We start from the raw sequence: 18,035 nt of genomic DNA on the forward strand, positions 1-18,035 counted from the left end.
TAAAGGATCTTTATTCTTGTGTGCAAATATTGATAGATGTGATTGACTTTATTTGAATATCATGTAATTAGATTCATTAGAAATATTACCGGTCGTAAAATTTTGTGTCAGACTTAGGTTTCACATTAAGGTGTCCTTGTTAACAGTTAAATACATTTAAGTACCGAGTAATATTAATTAACTATATGTATTTATATGGTTAGGGTTTGGCTTAGGGTTCCTTGCATATAATTATGCATAATTTATGGTGATTATAAAAGTAAGTGCATGTAATATGTGTAACAAGGACACTGTAAAATAAAGGATTTATTTATAGGTCGATAGACTGTCCTCCCAATAGACATTAATCCTGATGTTTTTGGCAGGCCGATCTGAAGAGAGTCAACAAGATACAGTCCCACAAACCTGAACCCCTTTAGTCTTTTGCCTAGTGATATGCACATTTTAGAAGCCTGAAATCTGCCGCAGGCATTTAGCTGACAAGTTTTTTCTAATTCTAGTCCCAAAGACAGTCCTTTTTTCATTTCCCTAGAATTATCGCTTTTTCTCTGCAGAAAAGACAATTCATATTCAGTAGTATTATCAGTTCAGCTTCTCGGATGAAAAGTAAATTTGAACTTGAAACTAGAAATTGTTTCATAATTGATCAATTTTACAGCATTAATGGGGTTATCGTCCTGTATTACTGTGAAGTGGTTTAGAAACAATCTGTATTATGTAAAGCTTTACGTAAATAAATGTGACTACACTTGAACTCATTTTGACTGGTATTGCTAGATGGCAGATCCCAGATGCTGTCAACCAGTTCACTCAGGTTCATGTCCACATATCTGCATCTGGTTAGCGTTCTATTGATCCTGTGAGATAGAGATTACTTCTGACCCTCTAATTAACCTCCTAATCCTCCGTCCTGCCCTGTTCACAGCCCTGCTGGTCATTAGGCTTAGGAGTTAACAGGGGTGGCAACCCTTTTGACACTCAGTGTCATTTTTCTCCTAAACCCCTGCTTGCAAGTATCATCGCCTCATTGTCAAAGTGTTGTTTCCGGAGGAAACATAACAATGTGTGACATATGGCTGTAGATGCATATTTCTTTGGAAGGACAAGTTCTGTTTTTAATTCAACTGGGTCCTGCAGGTTTTGCAGTGTGGTCAAACTTGATCAACTCTGCATGGCTGAAACTCATCTGAATTGCACTAATAGTGCAATAGATTTCTTTGGTTCAGTTGGGTTGGAAGATCTGATTGCCTTTATGGAGCTCATTAGAGAGGATATTTAGAAAACATCACTTGATTAACTTATATGGAAAGTATTTCATAACTGTGTAATTTATCCTTGGTTAAGTCAGTGTGTGCTGAGTCAAACTATCTTACAAATAAAGGTGCTTAAAGGGTTCTTAAACAGAGATGCCATAGAAGAACCATTTTTGGTTCCACGAAGAACCATTCAGTCAAAGGTTCTTTAAAGAACTATCTATTTCTTACATTTTTATAATCTGAAGAGCCTTCTTTCGCCACAAAGAACCTTTTGTGAAAAAGAAAGGTTGTTCAGATGTTTGAAGGGTCTTCATGGAACCATTTAGACAAAAAGGTTCTCCTATGGCATCGTGAAGCACCTTTATTTTTAAGAGTGTATCTTTATTCCTCTTCTGGTCATGCGAAGCTTGTGGATGCCACTGAGACAGGCTTGAGGTCTTGCTCTCTTATTCACAGTCCCGGAGCATTGGTGTGTATGATGAATCTGGTGTAATTCATATGTCTGTCTGCTAAGTGCAAAACTATATACCCTCAGTATGCTTAAAATGCTAAAAATTATGAATTATAATAATGTGAGCATAATGATTTTTTTTTTTTTTTGTACCATTTATATAAATTGAAGTGGCTGTTATTTAAGCATTCTTACAATAAATAATGCACATAAAAGACCATCCGACTGCTTTTTAAATAATGGGAGACACTTCCAGTTTTGGGGAAGTTCCACTCAAAAAGACTACAACAAATCATTTCAAATCATAAGATTGGGTTACAAATAATCCGTATCCATCATTTTGACTGAATGGACTGTAAATTTTCATTAATTTTCTATTTTCAGAAGTCAGGAGAATAACGTGACGTGTAGATTAATGTGACGTGATATAAAAACGATATCTATAGAATAGCTCTTTTCAGCCCGCTGCATTGTTTTCCTTCAGATTATTTTCATGTTTCCTTTGTATTCCGCTGTAAGTAAGTGAAAAAGACAACATATACTGTGCATTCTTGCTCTCCCGATTGAATTTACAAAATCCTCACATCTCTTTCCAGGTTTGTTTTAACATGGATGCTGTAAAATGTAATTGTTATGAAATACAGACATATATTACTATAATGATATTTAACACATTTGAAATTTTGTTGCGGCTTGGAAGAGGATCTTTAGGAGTTATTTGTGATATGTTGAAAGTAATTTGTTAATGCATTTATACTTTCTAATTTCCTTTTAATGATAGATGGTTGAAGGGTGTGTAAAATAATGTCACCTCATTGTACTCAGTTTTTGAAAATGCTTATTATTGCGTTCAAAGAGCGAACCTTTTGCTGATTGTTTGTTACTCCCATAATTTGCGCAAAGCGTAGGATAAAGGAGGATAAAAAGCTCAGACAAATTTTTGGCGAAACTGTGTTTTTTTTTGTTTTGTTTTGTTTATTCATTTATTTATTGCCACTATTAAATGCAAAATTGCTCTGTAAGTTATTTCTAATGATTAGATTTTGTCACATTGAGTTCTAGAATGATCTTTTCTGCAAAGCATGAAGCGCTGCTCGAGATTTTGGGTAATATGAGGTAACTCATAGGGCAGCCTCATCTTGATACAGTCCTAATGCTGAAAATGTGCTTGTTATGCCTTAAAATGCTGTGTATGAAATCAGCTCACTGAGATTTGGAAAAGAGCTTGTTGTTGTGGCAATACATGTTTTGGTCACACTTTATCTTAAGGTCCAATTCTCAATATTAATAAACCATTAACAATGGCTTTTGCCTCAGTACACTCCTAATTTATTATTAGTTAGTAAACTAAGATTAGGTATTGGTAGGATTAGGGATGTAGAATATGGTCATAAAGAATATGTGCTTTTAAAGCACTAATAATAGACATGCTAATAAGCAACTAGTTAATAGTGAGAATTGCTCCCTATACTGAAAAGTGACATTCTTGCAGATTAAGCTTGTTTTATTACCAGTTTTTTTTCTGAATCAAGATATTCCGCCAGCAGTCCTAACCTGACACTGGTCTTTATTTTCCGCAGATTATGAAATTAAGATGATTAGTTAACTGATCGCTGTGAACAGTGGCTGAATTATGTCTAGATCAGTAACCGTATTGATCAGTTATGTCTAGATCACTAGTAGTATTGATCAAGGCCTCTTGCCATGACAGCTTGTAGCGTGGCTTCTCTTGCAAATCACACCGAGTCATCACGAGTCCCTCGCTGTGGGTCTTTTGTCTTTGTGCTGTTGGGAGTCATCGGTGAGTCTTGTAGGGATGAGAGCGTATTGTTTTGGTCTTTCCTCAGGTCACCCTGGCCGTGTGTTTAAGGTGGCCTCAGCGAAGCTCTCTGCTCAGGTAACGCTAGGGACATCTGGCTCAGGAAGCCATGTCAACCCAGGCCCTATCCCCAGTGCTGTGAGGGCCACCATCCGAAAACTGAACATGACCAGCCTTGAACCCCGGGACCTCAAGTGATTGATCCCAGAGGGAATAAATTGGTGGAAAACACACCAGTCGGTGCATAATCACTCAGACCTGCCAAACTGAACACACAGTTCCTACATAAAGCAGCGAGCCGTCTATTGAGACTCAGAGAGTGTTTCTGATTATTGCATATCTTTAGTATCTCCAGTGGTCTGTGATGGGTCAGTCATCTTTGAGGCTGTGGTTGGGATTGTGGGAGGACGTTTCTTCCTTAAGTCCAGGTGTGTTATTTTTGGTAAGTTTGTCATTTTTCTTCTTCAGTAAGATTTTACGTTATGATAACTGCAGTGTAAAGTAACTGCACGTGTTTGTTTTAAACCTGTTCTGATGTATTGGGTTTGGATGTTGAGGGGTAACATCTGCAATGTCAAGAACATTAACAGTCCTGGATATTTTAATTACTGGGCAATTGGATAATGATCGTATGCAATTAGGTGGAAATGCCCAAAGTGGCGAAGGGCTGTCAAAGGGCACAGGCTCTAATCCAGAACGCTTGATGTTTAATGCAGTTTACCTGTCATGATCTAGAGCACTTTAACCGTTTGCGCCTGCTCAGTTTAAAAAATAAGCAAATCAATAAAGCATTGACGGTCCAATTCTCGCTATTAACAAACCATTAGCTATGACGTTTGCCTCAATAATCTCCAAGTTTGCTGCTTATTAATAGTTAGTAAGGTAGTTGTTAAATTTATGTATTGGGTAGGATTAGGGATGTAGAATATGGTCATGAAGAAAATGTGCTTTATAAGCACTAATAATAAGCCAGTAAGTTAATAATAGGCATGCTAATAAGCAACTAGTTAATAGTGAGAATTGCTCCCTATGCTAAAGTGTTACCAGCTTTTCAAGATTCCTTATCTGAAAATGATTTATTACATGTGTTTTGTGGTATTTTGTGTGCTCTATATCATAGTATAGATCACATTTATATTGGAAATACATCTTGTAAAAATTTGGAGGTTGTTTTTTTGTTCAAGCATGGAGCAGATGCGTGCTAATGTGTCTGAATGTTGTTTTTGGCGGTTAAAGTCTTTATGAAATCCCTGTGAAGATTAGGCTTATGTGAGACGGTCACCTCGTCAAAAAGTTAAACTGGTATCAGGCTGTGTTGAAGGGCTTTGCCTCAGGAGCCCTTGCTAAAAACAGCTGTTACCTGCTGCTCACTTTGTCTGTCTTAACTCTCAGCGACATAACCCAGTTTCTACCACAGAGTTTGCTTGATCTCCGGCACTGTTTTATTGTATATTCCTGAAGAATTTTTTTCTTTTTTTTGTGTGTGTGTGATTTTTACGGATACTTCAGTATGTAGACAGTGAATGAAGCTAGGGAGAGTAAAAAATAAATTTTATTGCTGGCTGAATGAAATGTGTGATGACAGTTTAATGGATTTCATAATACGTTTCAAAGTTACTTGTATTTAAATATAGAAGGTTATATAGAAGTTACATTTGTAATGTAGTTAAGATTACAAAAGAATGTTGTCCTAATTTGGTAACACTTTACAATAAGGTTCAATTTGCTAACATTAGTTAACTACATTAGTTAACATTAACACTGAAAATATTTATTAATGCTTTATTCATGTTTATTCCAACATTTACTAATGCATTATTAAAATCAAAAGTTGTATCTATTAATGTTATTCAGTGGACCTGTGCTAATGAAAAGTTGTATTTTTATTAACTAACTTTCTTAAATAAAAATAAATACTGTAATGCACTGCTTATTGTCAGTTAATGTTAATTAATGCATTAAATATAGTTAACAAATGGAAACTTACTTTAAAGTGTTAGTCCTAATTTGTTCAGATGAAAAATATGGGTAACAGTTTATTTTAATGTGTCCTTGTTACAGGTTACATGTACTTACTATTATAATAACAATAAATTGCATGCAAGTAACCCTAATCCTAACCCTAACCATATAGTAAGAATGTGTAGTTAATTAATATTACTCAGTACTTAAATGTATATCTACACTGTAACAAGGACACCTAATAAAGTGTAACCAAAATATGGATATAAATGACAGACATACAGTGGTCTTCTAGTATACTTCCATTTGTAAGTACACAACTACCAGAACATTTAGTTTGTTTGTATGAACAAAAACTTCAAAAGAAACAATCTTCTATCTTCTGTGGTAATGCATTCTGATTCTGCAGACATCTTAGTGTGCATGTATAAAAGTGTGTTTTTCTGTAGGACAGTAAATGGACTGATGGCAGGACCGGTCCACATTTTATTCATCGCATGGTCATTTGCATGAAGTTATGCATCAGTAAATGTCTGAAACCCTCACATGTGTCACGAGTCTCTCCATTTAGGATTAGGCCAAATGACAATCAATATGACTGATCACATCTTAAGACCAGTGCTTGAAGCGCCTCATATCTGAAATCAATAAACTTCAGCTTTTTGGGATTGTGATTGTAATCTCACATCTTAGCCAGGCTGGGTCTGATTGCGACATTAGCGTGGTCTGATCTGTTTGAAGGTGTGTCATGCACATGTATGACGGCCTTCCGTCCGAGGATGTGTCCCCCGGCTGTTCAACCTCTTGGATTCGTCCGGTGTCAGATTAAGAGAGCGTGCTCAGAAATCTTCAGTTCACCCAATTTGGCAGGGCGAGGGGCGAGTGGGGCGGGTGGATTCTCCATATATAAGAGCCGGTGTCCTCCAGCCAATTTTCATGCAGTTTGCTTCACGACTTCATGTCGTCAATGCGACCGCCGATTGCATTCTCCTCAAGTGCATTGAGCTCAGACATTTCTGTCGCATTAACTTGAGATTTTTTAATATTTTTGTGTGTGTGCCTTTGAAGATTTTCATAATGAATTACTGCATGTCAGACATGTATGACATAGGCCACGGTGTGAGCGGGGGATATGCGGTGCCTCCGGGAGGCGAGTATTGCATGTACGCTGGAGAAGGGCCCGGTTTCACCCGCTGTGAGCCGCAGCCGTTACACCACCATCCTCCCAATATGGAGCAGGCCTGGCCGCCCAGCCAGCCCTATGGGTGCCCGTTCACTGGGGGCAACCCTGTGTTCAAGAGCGAGTTGTGCTCTATGGAGGTGCCTCTCAGTCACTACCATCAACCAGACTACTACTCCGATGGCAGGCCGGACTTCTCTCAGATGCAGTGGATGCAGGGGCCACACAGGAAAGGTATCGCAAGCTCTAGAAGAAGCGTAGAGGTGCTGTGGGGTGCCAGAGTTTTGTCTTTTCTTGAGCTTATAATTGGCATGTTTCAAGGTGGATGCCTTTTTGGCACTGTTACATGTGTAATAGTCGAATATCTCAGTCCAAAAATAATATACTCAGCAATTATAGTCAGTAAGTTCTGTCTTTAAATGTGAGATTGGATTGAGTTAGATTTGAAGAATTGATTTGCAAAAACAGATGTTTCATTGTGTTGGTAAGCTGTATTTTTAAGGTGTTTTTAACCTAATCAGAAAAACCCAACTGCAGTTTGATTGAGATTAATTGGAATGCACAATGAAAAAGCATGATTTTTGAAAATTGTAAAAAAAAAAAAAAAAAAAAAAAATCTGTTTTTGCAAATGAACTCTTCATTTAGATTTACAACTTTAAATGTAGTGTTTTATTGTCTGATTTTTGGGAATTTATGAGATGTACTGCAGTCGATACTGAAGACAAGCTGACAGAGCTTTTCTCAGGACTAACTTCATTTGTCCGAGACATTTTTCAAAGACTTGTAATCAGCTGGTGTTTTGGTGATTTGTTTTTGTAGGGGATGTGTGAAGTCAGTTTTCCTGTTCTAGCTGAGTAAACTCATGTTCAGTTCATCACATTAAAACTATCAGTAACATTGTTGAAAACACTGTGATTTTGTTTGAAACTGAACAACTTGGCTTGACACAATAACTTAATTCTAGTGCACTGATATGCAACAATTTTTAAGTGTGGCTTACGAGTCTGAATAGTTTTTGCTGCCATTGTATGTCTGTGTTCTCCGTTATATCCTTTATTTGTGCCACCCAGAAATATAAATCACTGTTAGCAGTTAGTGTTGAGGAAAGTTACTTTTAAAATTGACACATTACAATATTACGTTACTCCATAAAAAAAAGTAACTACATGTGTTACTTAATAAGGTACTTTTTATGGGGGCTACTTTTTATACTTTTTATCTAGGCTGGGCTTATGTTGTGTTTGCTTGTTAGTATGGTTGAACTGGATAATCGAAGGTCAGCAGCAAAGACTCTGTTTAATGTAATTGGATTAAATCCAAAAAGGGTATTTGTGTCACTTAACATATTTGATTATTGCAGGTTTGCGTCACATTCCGAGTTAGCATTTCACTGTATTATTTATTTTGAGGAATACTGAATCTGTTTGTGTGTGCTTGAGATGAGTAAATGCATGTTCACATTTAGTCTTAGATATAGTCTAACATTGTGTTCACGCTAGGCCTCTGCACTAACTCCCGATTTCTCTCAAAACGTGGACAGGAGAGCCACATGTCAGTCAATACATGAGAAAACAAAGGGAAAACTTATTTGAAATAGTAACTCAGATATGTTCTTGTAAATGTGTTTCTTTACTAGTAACCTGAAACAAGTAATCTGGTTTCGTAACTCGTGTTACCCCAACACTGTTAGTAAGTATTGAAAAAGCTTCTACTCCAGTATAAAGAAGCTGCTGTCTTCTGGACTGAACTTGAAGAGACTGTACTCTTTTAAAGACCTGTTACAGACACTCGTGGAGCTACATTGTGTAGTGTATTGATCTTCAGTGTAGGATGGAGGTTTGGGGTATTGTGTGTTGTATTGATTTGTAAGGACACAGACAGAGGAACAGAAGGTTTCCTACTGACCTCCACCAAAGACTCATTGATCAGATTGATTTGTGAGCTGTTGCAAGCTGCCTAAACATATGTGTGCCTTAAAACTTGCATTTCCTTGTGTTTCTATCGCAATATAAAAGCATTAGGCTAAAATGATCCTTTTCCTCTGTTTTTTTTATTTCTCGTCTTTCTCACATAACTCTATTTTCTCCTATACTTTTCTTTATTTGCACAGACTCTTAGTTTTAGTCACAATTTAGCTGTTATAATTGAATCATTTTCCTGTTTGATGGTAAATTTAGAGTATCTTCACAAACAATTTTATCTATTTTCATGCAGATGTTTTCAGGTTAAAGTAGCTTATTTTATTGTAGTGTGTTTATGACTGTAACTGTAACTTCTTATAGGTTACATACCAAGTTACCTGGACAAGGATGAGCTGTGTGTTGTGTGTGGGGACAAAGCGACTGGTTATCATTACCGCTGCATTACCTGTGAGGGCTGCAAAGTGAGTGTTTCAGCTATAGAAAAGCACACTAAGAAAAAAAAATCTGTAGAAACATGCACTGGTAATTTTCTGTTAAACTTACAGATTATTTCTAGGAAGTTTCATGCTTAGCAATTAAATTAATTCTTGTTTTTAAAGGGGTTTTTTCGACGCACAATTCAGAAGAACTTGAACCCGACATACGCGTGCAAGTACGAGGGCAAGTGTGTCATTGACAAAGTCACACGCAACCAGTGCCAAGAATGTCGCTTCAAGAAATGCATCACTGTCGGCATGGCAACAGACTGTGAGTAACACACTTTCTGCAAATACAGGCACTTTAACATTTCAGCAGCAGCCAAAAAGTCGATTTTGTGTTTGAATGGTAGATAAACAGATAGACATTAGCTATGTTTCTGTATACCTATTTTTATGCGCAATTTGGGATATTGCATAAAAAATGCTGGATGGAAGCTATGAGTTGTTCTTAATTTTTTTATGTGAGTATAAAAAAAGGTATGCACCCAACTAAGTTTAAGTACATTTCTTATCCGGTAAAAAACATACACATGAACTACGGCAAAAACACTATTACCGAATAAATTGAAATTACATTTCAAATTTGCACCTAACATACCTGTACATACTAAATGGTGTATTTTGTATATTGTGTTTTTGCTATTTTGCACATTGTCTATTTTGTATATTTGTATTTTATTCTTTTTATTATCTGTGTCTTGTCTTGTCACTGTCATTCTGTCGCAATGTGGAGCTTCTGTCACTAAAACAAATTTCTTGTATGTGTAAACATATCTGGCAATAAAGCTCATTCTGATTCTGAAAAAGCTTTTGAAATGCTAGTTTTGACATTCTAAAATGTTGTCAAAGTGCTTCATTCTAATTAACACCCAGAACTCCGTTCCCAAACAGCAGGCTCCGAAAATAAGAAAACATGATCGCATTTCGTCTCGTAATCAGAGGCGGACAGTAGTGAAGTATTTTTACTCTGCTTTAAAAGTACTTTTCAAGTGTCTGTACTTTATCAGTGTTTTTCTTTAGAAAACTTTACTTCACAACATTCCAAAGCATAATATTGCTTTTTTTTTTTTTTTTTTTTACTGCGCTACGTTTCATATTAAATATAATTTAATAATTACATTAGAAATCTATTACTTTCTTTTACTCAAGTAAAAGTAATTCAAAGATTTACTTGAGTACAAGAAAGTACTACATTTTTAATGTTCTTAAGTATTAAAGGTAAAACAAACAACAACTTTTATTTATGAAATGTAGTGCAGTAAATGCTTTTGAATATAGTGAATGTAATGAAAAACACTCTACAGATTTTTATTTTTTTATTTGCTTGAGTAAAGTTAAAATACTTCACTACAAAAAGGCATAGAAGCCCATCAAAATGACTTTAAAAAATCACTACTGTCCGCCTCTGCTCATAATTTATTGTATACGAAAATTATTATATGCAGTGCCTTCTCCTACTGCAGCAAATTAATTTTTTCTTTGTGATATTTAGCGCAAGTTAATTAGGAATAGACGATTTCGTTCTCTTCAACTCACTAGATGGAAACGGTGCCGTATTCGCAAATGTTTTACACTGTATTCCAATTTTGCATTTAATTTATAACAACAAACATGTTGTTGTTCCTCCAGTGGTGTTGGATGACAGTAAGCGTCTGGCCAAGCGGAAGCTGATCGAGGAGAACCGAGAGCGGCGGCGGCGCGAGGAGCAGCAGAAGACGGTGTGGGAGCGACCCGAGCCCACGCAGGAGGAGTGGGAGCTGATCCGGGTCGTCACTGAGGCCCATATGGCCACAAACGCCCAAGGCAACCACTGGAAACAGAAGCGCAAATTCCTGGTGAGAGGTCTCTTCCCTGACGAGCGCATCGCAGCGATGCTTCTTGTGTTTTAGGATGTTTCTTTATTTTGGGTGGGATTCTGTTTTTTGTTTTTGTCTCTTTTTTACCCTACCACAACCCCAGATTCCCCTTCCCCAACCCTTCCCACACAATTCCCAAGCCCTTCCTCACCGCTGTTCCCAATGTTAATATGTCCATGTTTTTGTATCTCCTTGTAGAGTGGGGAGTGTTAGATGGACGCTGGAGTCTCTACCACAAAGGCAGCAGCACTAACTTTAACGGAACACCTTTGTCCTTCTTTTCTCAAGCTGTGTTTCCTAAACCAAAACTGTTATCTCATGTTTGTTTCTCTTCTGATCTTCTTCTCTCTGTCTTTCTCTAACCCAGTTTCTAATTGTTCTTATGTTCTCTTGAATCTAACTCTCCTCTACAGATTGAAGTTCTGTTTGAGGACTCTTTTAACACTGCTGTGGGTTTCCATGAGACGTTTAGTTGCCTTCTTAAAATGCTTGCAATTAGGTTTCATCCGTCAAATGTTCAATTTGGCCATTAGATTTACTTTTCTGTTCTGCAAGTTACAGCATTAAGATAGAGTTGGTTTAATAGCTTTTCTAATTTGAAGTGTGTATTTTCTAAACCACTAGAGGAACCAGATGCAATTGCAATCTTTCTGTATGAGGAGCCAGACACAACAACATAAGTTAATTTTTATTTTTTTAAATTGTGTTTGGTAACACTACAAGCTCAATTAAACTTCACTTACTCTTCAGTAGAAAAATCCATTAGAGTTGGTAAGTTCAATTAATTTCTGTCTGCTTCAAAACTCTGATTCAGAGGTTTAACATTGCTCAAAAATGTTCTCGGAAGTCAATAAAATTTTTTTTAAAATTAAATATTACTCATCGTTATATTATATTGGTCTATATAATTCAGTTTTTACCTTTTGAATAACATTTTAAATATATAGCGAAAATGGACCTCATTCATGAAATACATGACGCAGAATTAATTTTTGTGTGAATTGTTCATAAAACAATCTTACAGAAGTTGCTGCATTGAATTAAAAGGCTTTAACAAACCTTATAGCCAGTGTTGGGAAGGTTACTTTGAAAATGTAATAGGTTACAGATTACAAATTACCCTATTTAAAAGTGTAACTATTTCAATTACCTTATTAAAATAATTTGACTAAACTGATTTCTGAAACTGATTACAGTATTTTGTAATTAAATTACGTAATTTGCTTATAGCTTTGAATCATGCATGAAGCCCAGTGTCTGTGTGAACAGACTGTGAAGCCACTTCAAATTGGCATGCACATATCATGAAATGTTTGTCAAAGGGCTAAAAATAACACCAACAAAAGCCAAAATCACCTAGTCCTAATTTTCATATATTGTGTAGTAGAACATAAAATTAGTTTTCCTAAACCATTTCACAGTAAAAAAATCGAAGTTATCTATGTGCAGTTACAGGTGCATCTCAAAAAAATTAGAAAATCATGGAAAAGTTCTTTATTTTTTGTAATTTAATTCAAAAAGCAAACTTTCTCATATTCTAGATTCATTGCACACAAACTGAAATATTTCAGGAGTTTTTTGTTTTAATTCTGATGGTTACGACTTACAGCTTAGGAAAATTAAAAAATTTAGTATCTCAGAAAAATAGAATATTTTCTCAAAGATCAATCAAAAAAAGATTTACAAAACAGAAATGTTCAGGATCTCCAAAATAGGTTTAACTATGCACTCAATACTTGGTTGGGGCTCCTTTTGCACAAATTACTGCTTCAGTGCGCCGTGGCATGAAGGTAATCAGCTTGTGGCACTGCTGAGGCGTTATTGAAGGCCAGGTTGCTTTGATAGCGGCCTTCAGCTCCTCTGTATTGTTTGTCAGATGTCACTTATCTTCCTCTTCATAATACCCCTTAGATTCTCTGTGAGGTTCAGGTCAGGTGAGTTGGCTGGCCATTCAAGCATAGTAATATCATGGTCAGCAAACCACTTGGAAGTGGTTTTGGCACTGTGGGAAGATGCTAAAGTCCTGCTGCAAAATGAAATCAGCATCTCCATAAAGTTGTCAGCAGATGGAAGCATAAAGTGCTCCAAAATCTCCTGGTAGATGGCTGCATTGACTTTGGACTTGATAAAACACATTGAACCAACACCAGCAGACGTCACGGCACCCAAATCATCACTGACTTTGGAAACTTCACACTGGACTTTGGATTCTGTGCCTCTCCAGTCTTCGTCCAGACTCCAGACCTTGATTTCCAAATGAAATGCAAAATTTACTTTTTATCTGAAAAGAGGACTGTGGACCACTGAGCAACAGTCCAGTTCTTTTTCTCCTTACCCCAGGTGAGATGCTTTTTTAAAAAAAAATTCTGGTTCAGGAGTGGCTTGTTTCTAGGAATGTGACAGCTGTAGCCCATTTCCTGAAGACGTTTGAAGGTGGTGACTCGTGATGCGCTGACTCTGGCTTCAGTCCACTCCTTGTGAAGCTCTCCCAAGTTCTTGAATCGGCTTTTCCTGACAATCTTCCCAAGGCTGTGGTCATTCCTGTTGCTTGTGCACCTTTTCTTACCACACTTTTTCCTTCCAGTCAACTTTCTGTGAATATATTTCGATACAGCACTCTGTGAACAGCCAGCCCTTTCAGCAATGACCTTCTGTGACGTACCCTTTTTGTGGAGGGTGTCGATGATCGTCTTCTGGACCACTGTCAAGTCAGTAGTCTTTCCCATAATTGTGGTTTCATGTTCTAAACTAGCCCAGGAGGTACTCAGTATTTATACTCAAAATTAATCAAACTAATCAAGCTCAAAATGGAATATTCAAATTGTTTGAGATGCATTTTTTTCGTAACCATCAGAATTAAAAAAAAAAAACTCTCGAAATATTTCAGTTTGTGTGCAATGAATCTAGAATATAAGAAAGTTTGCTTTTTTAATTAAATTACAAAAAATAAAGACCTTTTCTATGATATTCTAATTTTTGAGATGCACCTGTATTCCGTGTGTAATGCAAGATTATTTTAAAGCCTGGAAATCCATGGAAACGCCACACTAACATAATATCTTACTGTCACTTTCTGTCTGAACTCTCACCTGTCCAGTTTAAACTTGTTCTTTTTAGTTGACTTGACTCGGGTTCTTCATTGAAACTTCACGATCCCTGTTGATTGCCCAACAGGTCGAGGAAGCAATGCTACTTAATGAAATAACATGTAATTTATTCTGTACTTCTGACCAGAGTGCAGTGGGGGTGAAGGAAGCCAAGGTAAGAACCAGCAGAGCAAACACCTTAATTTATGTTTTTATCCAAAAGAAACGCTCTCTCAAATTCTCAGCTGCTTCCATTTCTGTCACGGGTTTTTTTTTTTTTTTTTTTTGCGGATAAATCGACATGCTGAATGCTTAAGGCATTTGTTTGCCGTGTTTGTGTAGCTCTCTGCTCGCTGTGTCAGAATGAAGGTGTACACAGAAGAGGAAAGCTGAATAATTGACTAATATCAAAGGGGAACATCAGGCTGGTTTTGTGCTGTACTCAGCTCCCAGTCTTCATTTGACCCTCAGTCTGGCTTTTTTTTGTTTGTTTGTTTGTTGTTTTTTTGCTCTGTCTTTCACGTTACATTTTTCTGGTCAAAAGGGCATAAATCTTAAAAAAAATAAAAAAATAAATAACATTCAAATATCAGTGGATAACCCTAGTCAGTAAGCTCCCCACAGAAGGAGATACGCTTCTCTGCTCTGATCTTCTAGTTTAAGTTTCTCATCTTTCCTCTTTTCCCTCTTAATAACTGGGCTCCACTCTTGTTTCGATGATGTGTCTTGCTTTATCTCTGGCCTTCTTTGTGCTTTAGAGGGGAATGAGGATTTGCTGTGTCACACCTTCGTCTCTGTGATTGTCCACTTCCTGTAAGTGTCTGTGTTACTGAGTTCGATGCCCCTCCCCTTCCTGTCATTCCAGCCCGAGGACATCGGTTCTGCGCCCATCGTCAACGCACCAGAGGGAAGCAAAGTGGACATAGAAGCCTTCAGTCAGTTTACAAAAATTATCACCCCCGCCATCACTCGTGTTGTGGATTTTGCCAAAAAGTTGCCCATGTTCTGTGAGGTAAGAACGGCCACTCAGCCCACTGTAGCATTCATCAAACACAGGGAATGAAACTGAGCTTGCATCCAACCAAGGTCAACATGGGTCACTGTACGGTGGCCAAGAGAGCTCAATGCGCTGCAAATGAAAAAACTCATGTAAATTAAGAAAACATTTTCATCAATTTGACAGCACAGGCGCTGCAAATGCACACAACACAACCAAATAAAGAAGCGCACTGCAAATAGGCAGATACCACTTCGGAAATGTTTAAGGGAACCGCAAAATGACAAACATGACTGGGACATATTCATCAGTGTTTGCTCTGAAAGGTGAGATTTTTGTTTATTTTAACATCCTGATCATACAATTCCTTAGTTTTTTTTTTTTTTGGATATTATTAGCCTAAATAAGCTGACGAAATACACAATTACTGTAAATGTGAAACATAAGCTGGCTAACTTCCTTGGAACCTCAACCGAGGTGGTACTAAAAAAGTACCAGGTACTGTACCCAGTGGAAAACCCCCCAAAAGTGAACCATACCGTGCCGTACCATGCAGTGGAAAAGCGCCATTATATGAGTCTTAAAGAGATTATTCACCCAAAACATTTACGTGTGTTATCTCACATTTTTCTACACCTCACTCACTTTCTTCGGTGGAGCATCAAAGAAGATATTTTGAAGATTTAAACAGTTTTGGTTTCCATTAACTTTTCAGTGGTCAATGGGAGCTTAATGGTTTGGTCATGGCAACATTCATCAAAATATCATCTTTTGTGTTTTGCAGAAAAAAGAGAGGTGCAATCACATTTACCTTACTTACAAAAATTAACCATAGCCTATGGTTTTACTATTAAAATTAATTAATAAATTCATTTATTATATAAAAAATAAATAAAACAAAAAAAAAATTGTTAATATAGTTAAACCATGAACAAATTAGCCATGGATTTACTACACTAACCATACTTTTGGTATTTGTATAAGTATGTAGGATCTAGTAGGACCCAGCGACCTCTCTGCTTGGCTGATCCTCCGCCTTTTCCTCACGCTTCAGCGCTGCACCAGTTCTGGTCCCGCTTCCCCTGCGGCTATCTGGCAACTTCTAAAGAGCTTTCTAAAAGAGCTTGCCATTGTTTCAAATGTCGCACCGTTATTGCGGTTCGTCCAGGTCTCCCCTGCACGCCGATAACGGCCACAGCGAGTGTGTTTCCTACTTGTGGAAATCCCATGTGGAGGCCACGCTCACGGGGATGGACTGTTGTCATTGTGAAGAACATCAGTCTCGCCTCTCTGAGCTCGCAGATTGCTTTATTTTCAGAGAGCGACTCCACCCCTCACACTCTCCCGTTTTCTTTTCTTCCTCCCAGTGAGCGAGCTCACATCGGCTCAGATTCCGCATGTCTCACCCTTTTCACACAGAGTGGTTTCCTTCGTCCTCTTCACCTAGCCTGATTAGGTGGGAGTGACAACGACGGATGCAGAGGAGCTGGCCCTTGCCGTTGTCTGCACCCAACGCCACCAAAGTTGGGATGGATTCCAAACTTCTCCGTATCCTCTCGAAAGCTGTTGAAGAACTGGTATTAGAGTGGTCTCAACCAGAGGAGCCCTCTTGCAGCTGTCTGGACGAATGGTTCCTGCCAGGGCGCCATCAGGCCCCTCGCCAGCATTTCTCGCCATTGTGTCCAGAAGTCCACGACGAGCTCACAAGGTCATGGAATGCCCCTACTCCGCTCGCCTCCATACTTTTGCTTCATCCGCCCTCACTACGGTCAACAGCCCTGAAGAAAAGTGGTACAAGAAAACGAGTCAGTAGCCTCGCATCTCTACCTGCCCATGGCTATTGGCTGGAAGTCAAAGGCCACACATCTGTCCAAGCCGTGTAGGACCACTTCAGTACTCACTGGAGGCTCCTATTCTTCGGCTGGACAGGCAGCTTCAGCGCTCCATTCTATAGCGGTCCACCAGGTTTTTCAGGCCAAGCTCCTCTTCTCCATGGACGAGTCTGACCTGGACCCTGCGACTCTCAGGGAGCTGAGAAGTGCAACAGACCTGGCTTTGCGCACCACCAAGACCACCGCTTAAGTAATCGGGAGGTCCATGGCAAGCCTTGTGGTGGCTTACGTTGATCGAGATCCAGGATGCAGGTCCCCTTCCTTGATGTTCCGATCTCCATAAAATAAAACACAAATATTTTCAAAAAGAGAGAGAGTTTCCTCTTTCATTTTTCATGAGTGCCCTGCCCCCGTGCAGCCAAGTCACTCGAATTAATACAAACCCTTTGCCACGCAGGCAAAGGCCTGGCAGGCCATCCCCCAAGTGTCAGAATGGGTTATGGGGATAATAAAATGAGGTTACTCACTCCAATTCGCTCGAAGACCCCCGCGCTTCAGCAGCGTTGTTTCCACCTCAATGCCATACTCAGAATTCATGCTCTGCATTTAACCCATCCAAAGTGCACACACACAGCAGTGAACACACACACCATGAACACACACCCGGAGCAGTGGGCAGCCATTTATGCTGCGGCACCCGGAGAGCAGTTGGGGGTACGGTGCCTTGCTCAAGGGCACCTCAGTCGTGGTATTGTCGGCCCAAGACTCAAATCCACAACCTTAGGGTTAGGAGTCAAACTCTCTAACCATTAGGCCACGACTTCCCCAACTACTAATTCATAACTACCTCGACAACTGGCTCATTTTGGCCCAGTTGGAAGCAGAATTAATATCACACAGGACCCTCCTCCTCAGCCACTTAGAGTGCCTGGGACTCAGGGTCAATTTCGCCAAGAGCACGCTGTCCTCCAGCCAGCGAATAGCATTCCTGGGAACAGTTTTTGACTCAGCTTAGATGAGAGACGTAGTCACGCTGGAACGTTCTCTGGTCATACGGAAACTCGTGGCCTACTTCGAGATCAGTTCCCTTGGAAGAACTCTCGCTGGATGGAACAGGGCATGGTCATGGGAATAGTTTGCAGGAGAACGGTTGTCATGACAGATGCCTCCAGCACAGGTTGGGGGGCACTGTCC

General features: G+C 38.7%; 1 protein-coding gene across 7 annotated transcripts in view; it reads left to right on the top strand.

Annotated features, from left to right (window-relative positions):
- The window catches only part of LOC109111853 (thyroid hormone receptor beta), a 132,188-nt gene that overhangs the window by 96,217 nt on the left and 17,936 nt on the right, over positions 1 to 18,035 (top strand). For 2 of the 7 annotated variants that reach the window (XM_042745018.1, XM_042745020.1), the window contains 5 exons: positions 8,952 to 9,052; positions 9,191 to 9,338; positions 10,700 to 10,905; positions 14,101 to 14,187; positions 14,878 to 15,024. In XM_042745018.1, the coding sequence (XP_042600952.1) occupies positions 8,952 to 9,052; positions 9,191 to 9,338; positions 10,700 to 10,905; positions 14,101 to 14,187; positions 14,878 to 15,024 (689 nt within the window). Of the gene's footprint in view, positions 1 to 5,704; positions 6,903 to 8,951; positions 9,053 to 9,190; positions 9,339 to 10,699; positions 10,906 to 11,124; positions 11,783 to 14,100; positions 14,188 to 14,877; positions 15,025 to 18,035 lie in introns of those variants that run through there. The other 5 variants (XM_042745015.1, XM_042745016.1, XM_042745021.1 and 2 more) reach the window with 5 other exon arrangements.

The sequence above is a fragment of the Cyprinus carpio genome, chromosome B19, assembly GCF_018340385.1.
Source record: "Cyprinus carpio isolate SPL01 chromosome B19, ASM1834038v1, whole genome shotgun sequence".
Taxonomy (NCBI): domain Eukaryota; kingdom Metazoa; phylum Chordata; class Actinopteri; order Cypriniformes; family Cyprinidae; genus Cyprinus; species Cyprinus carpio.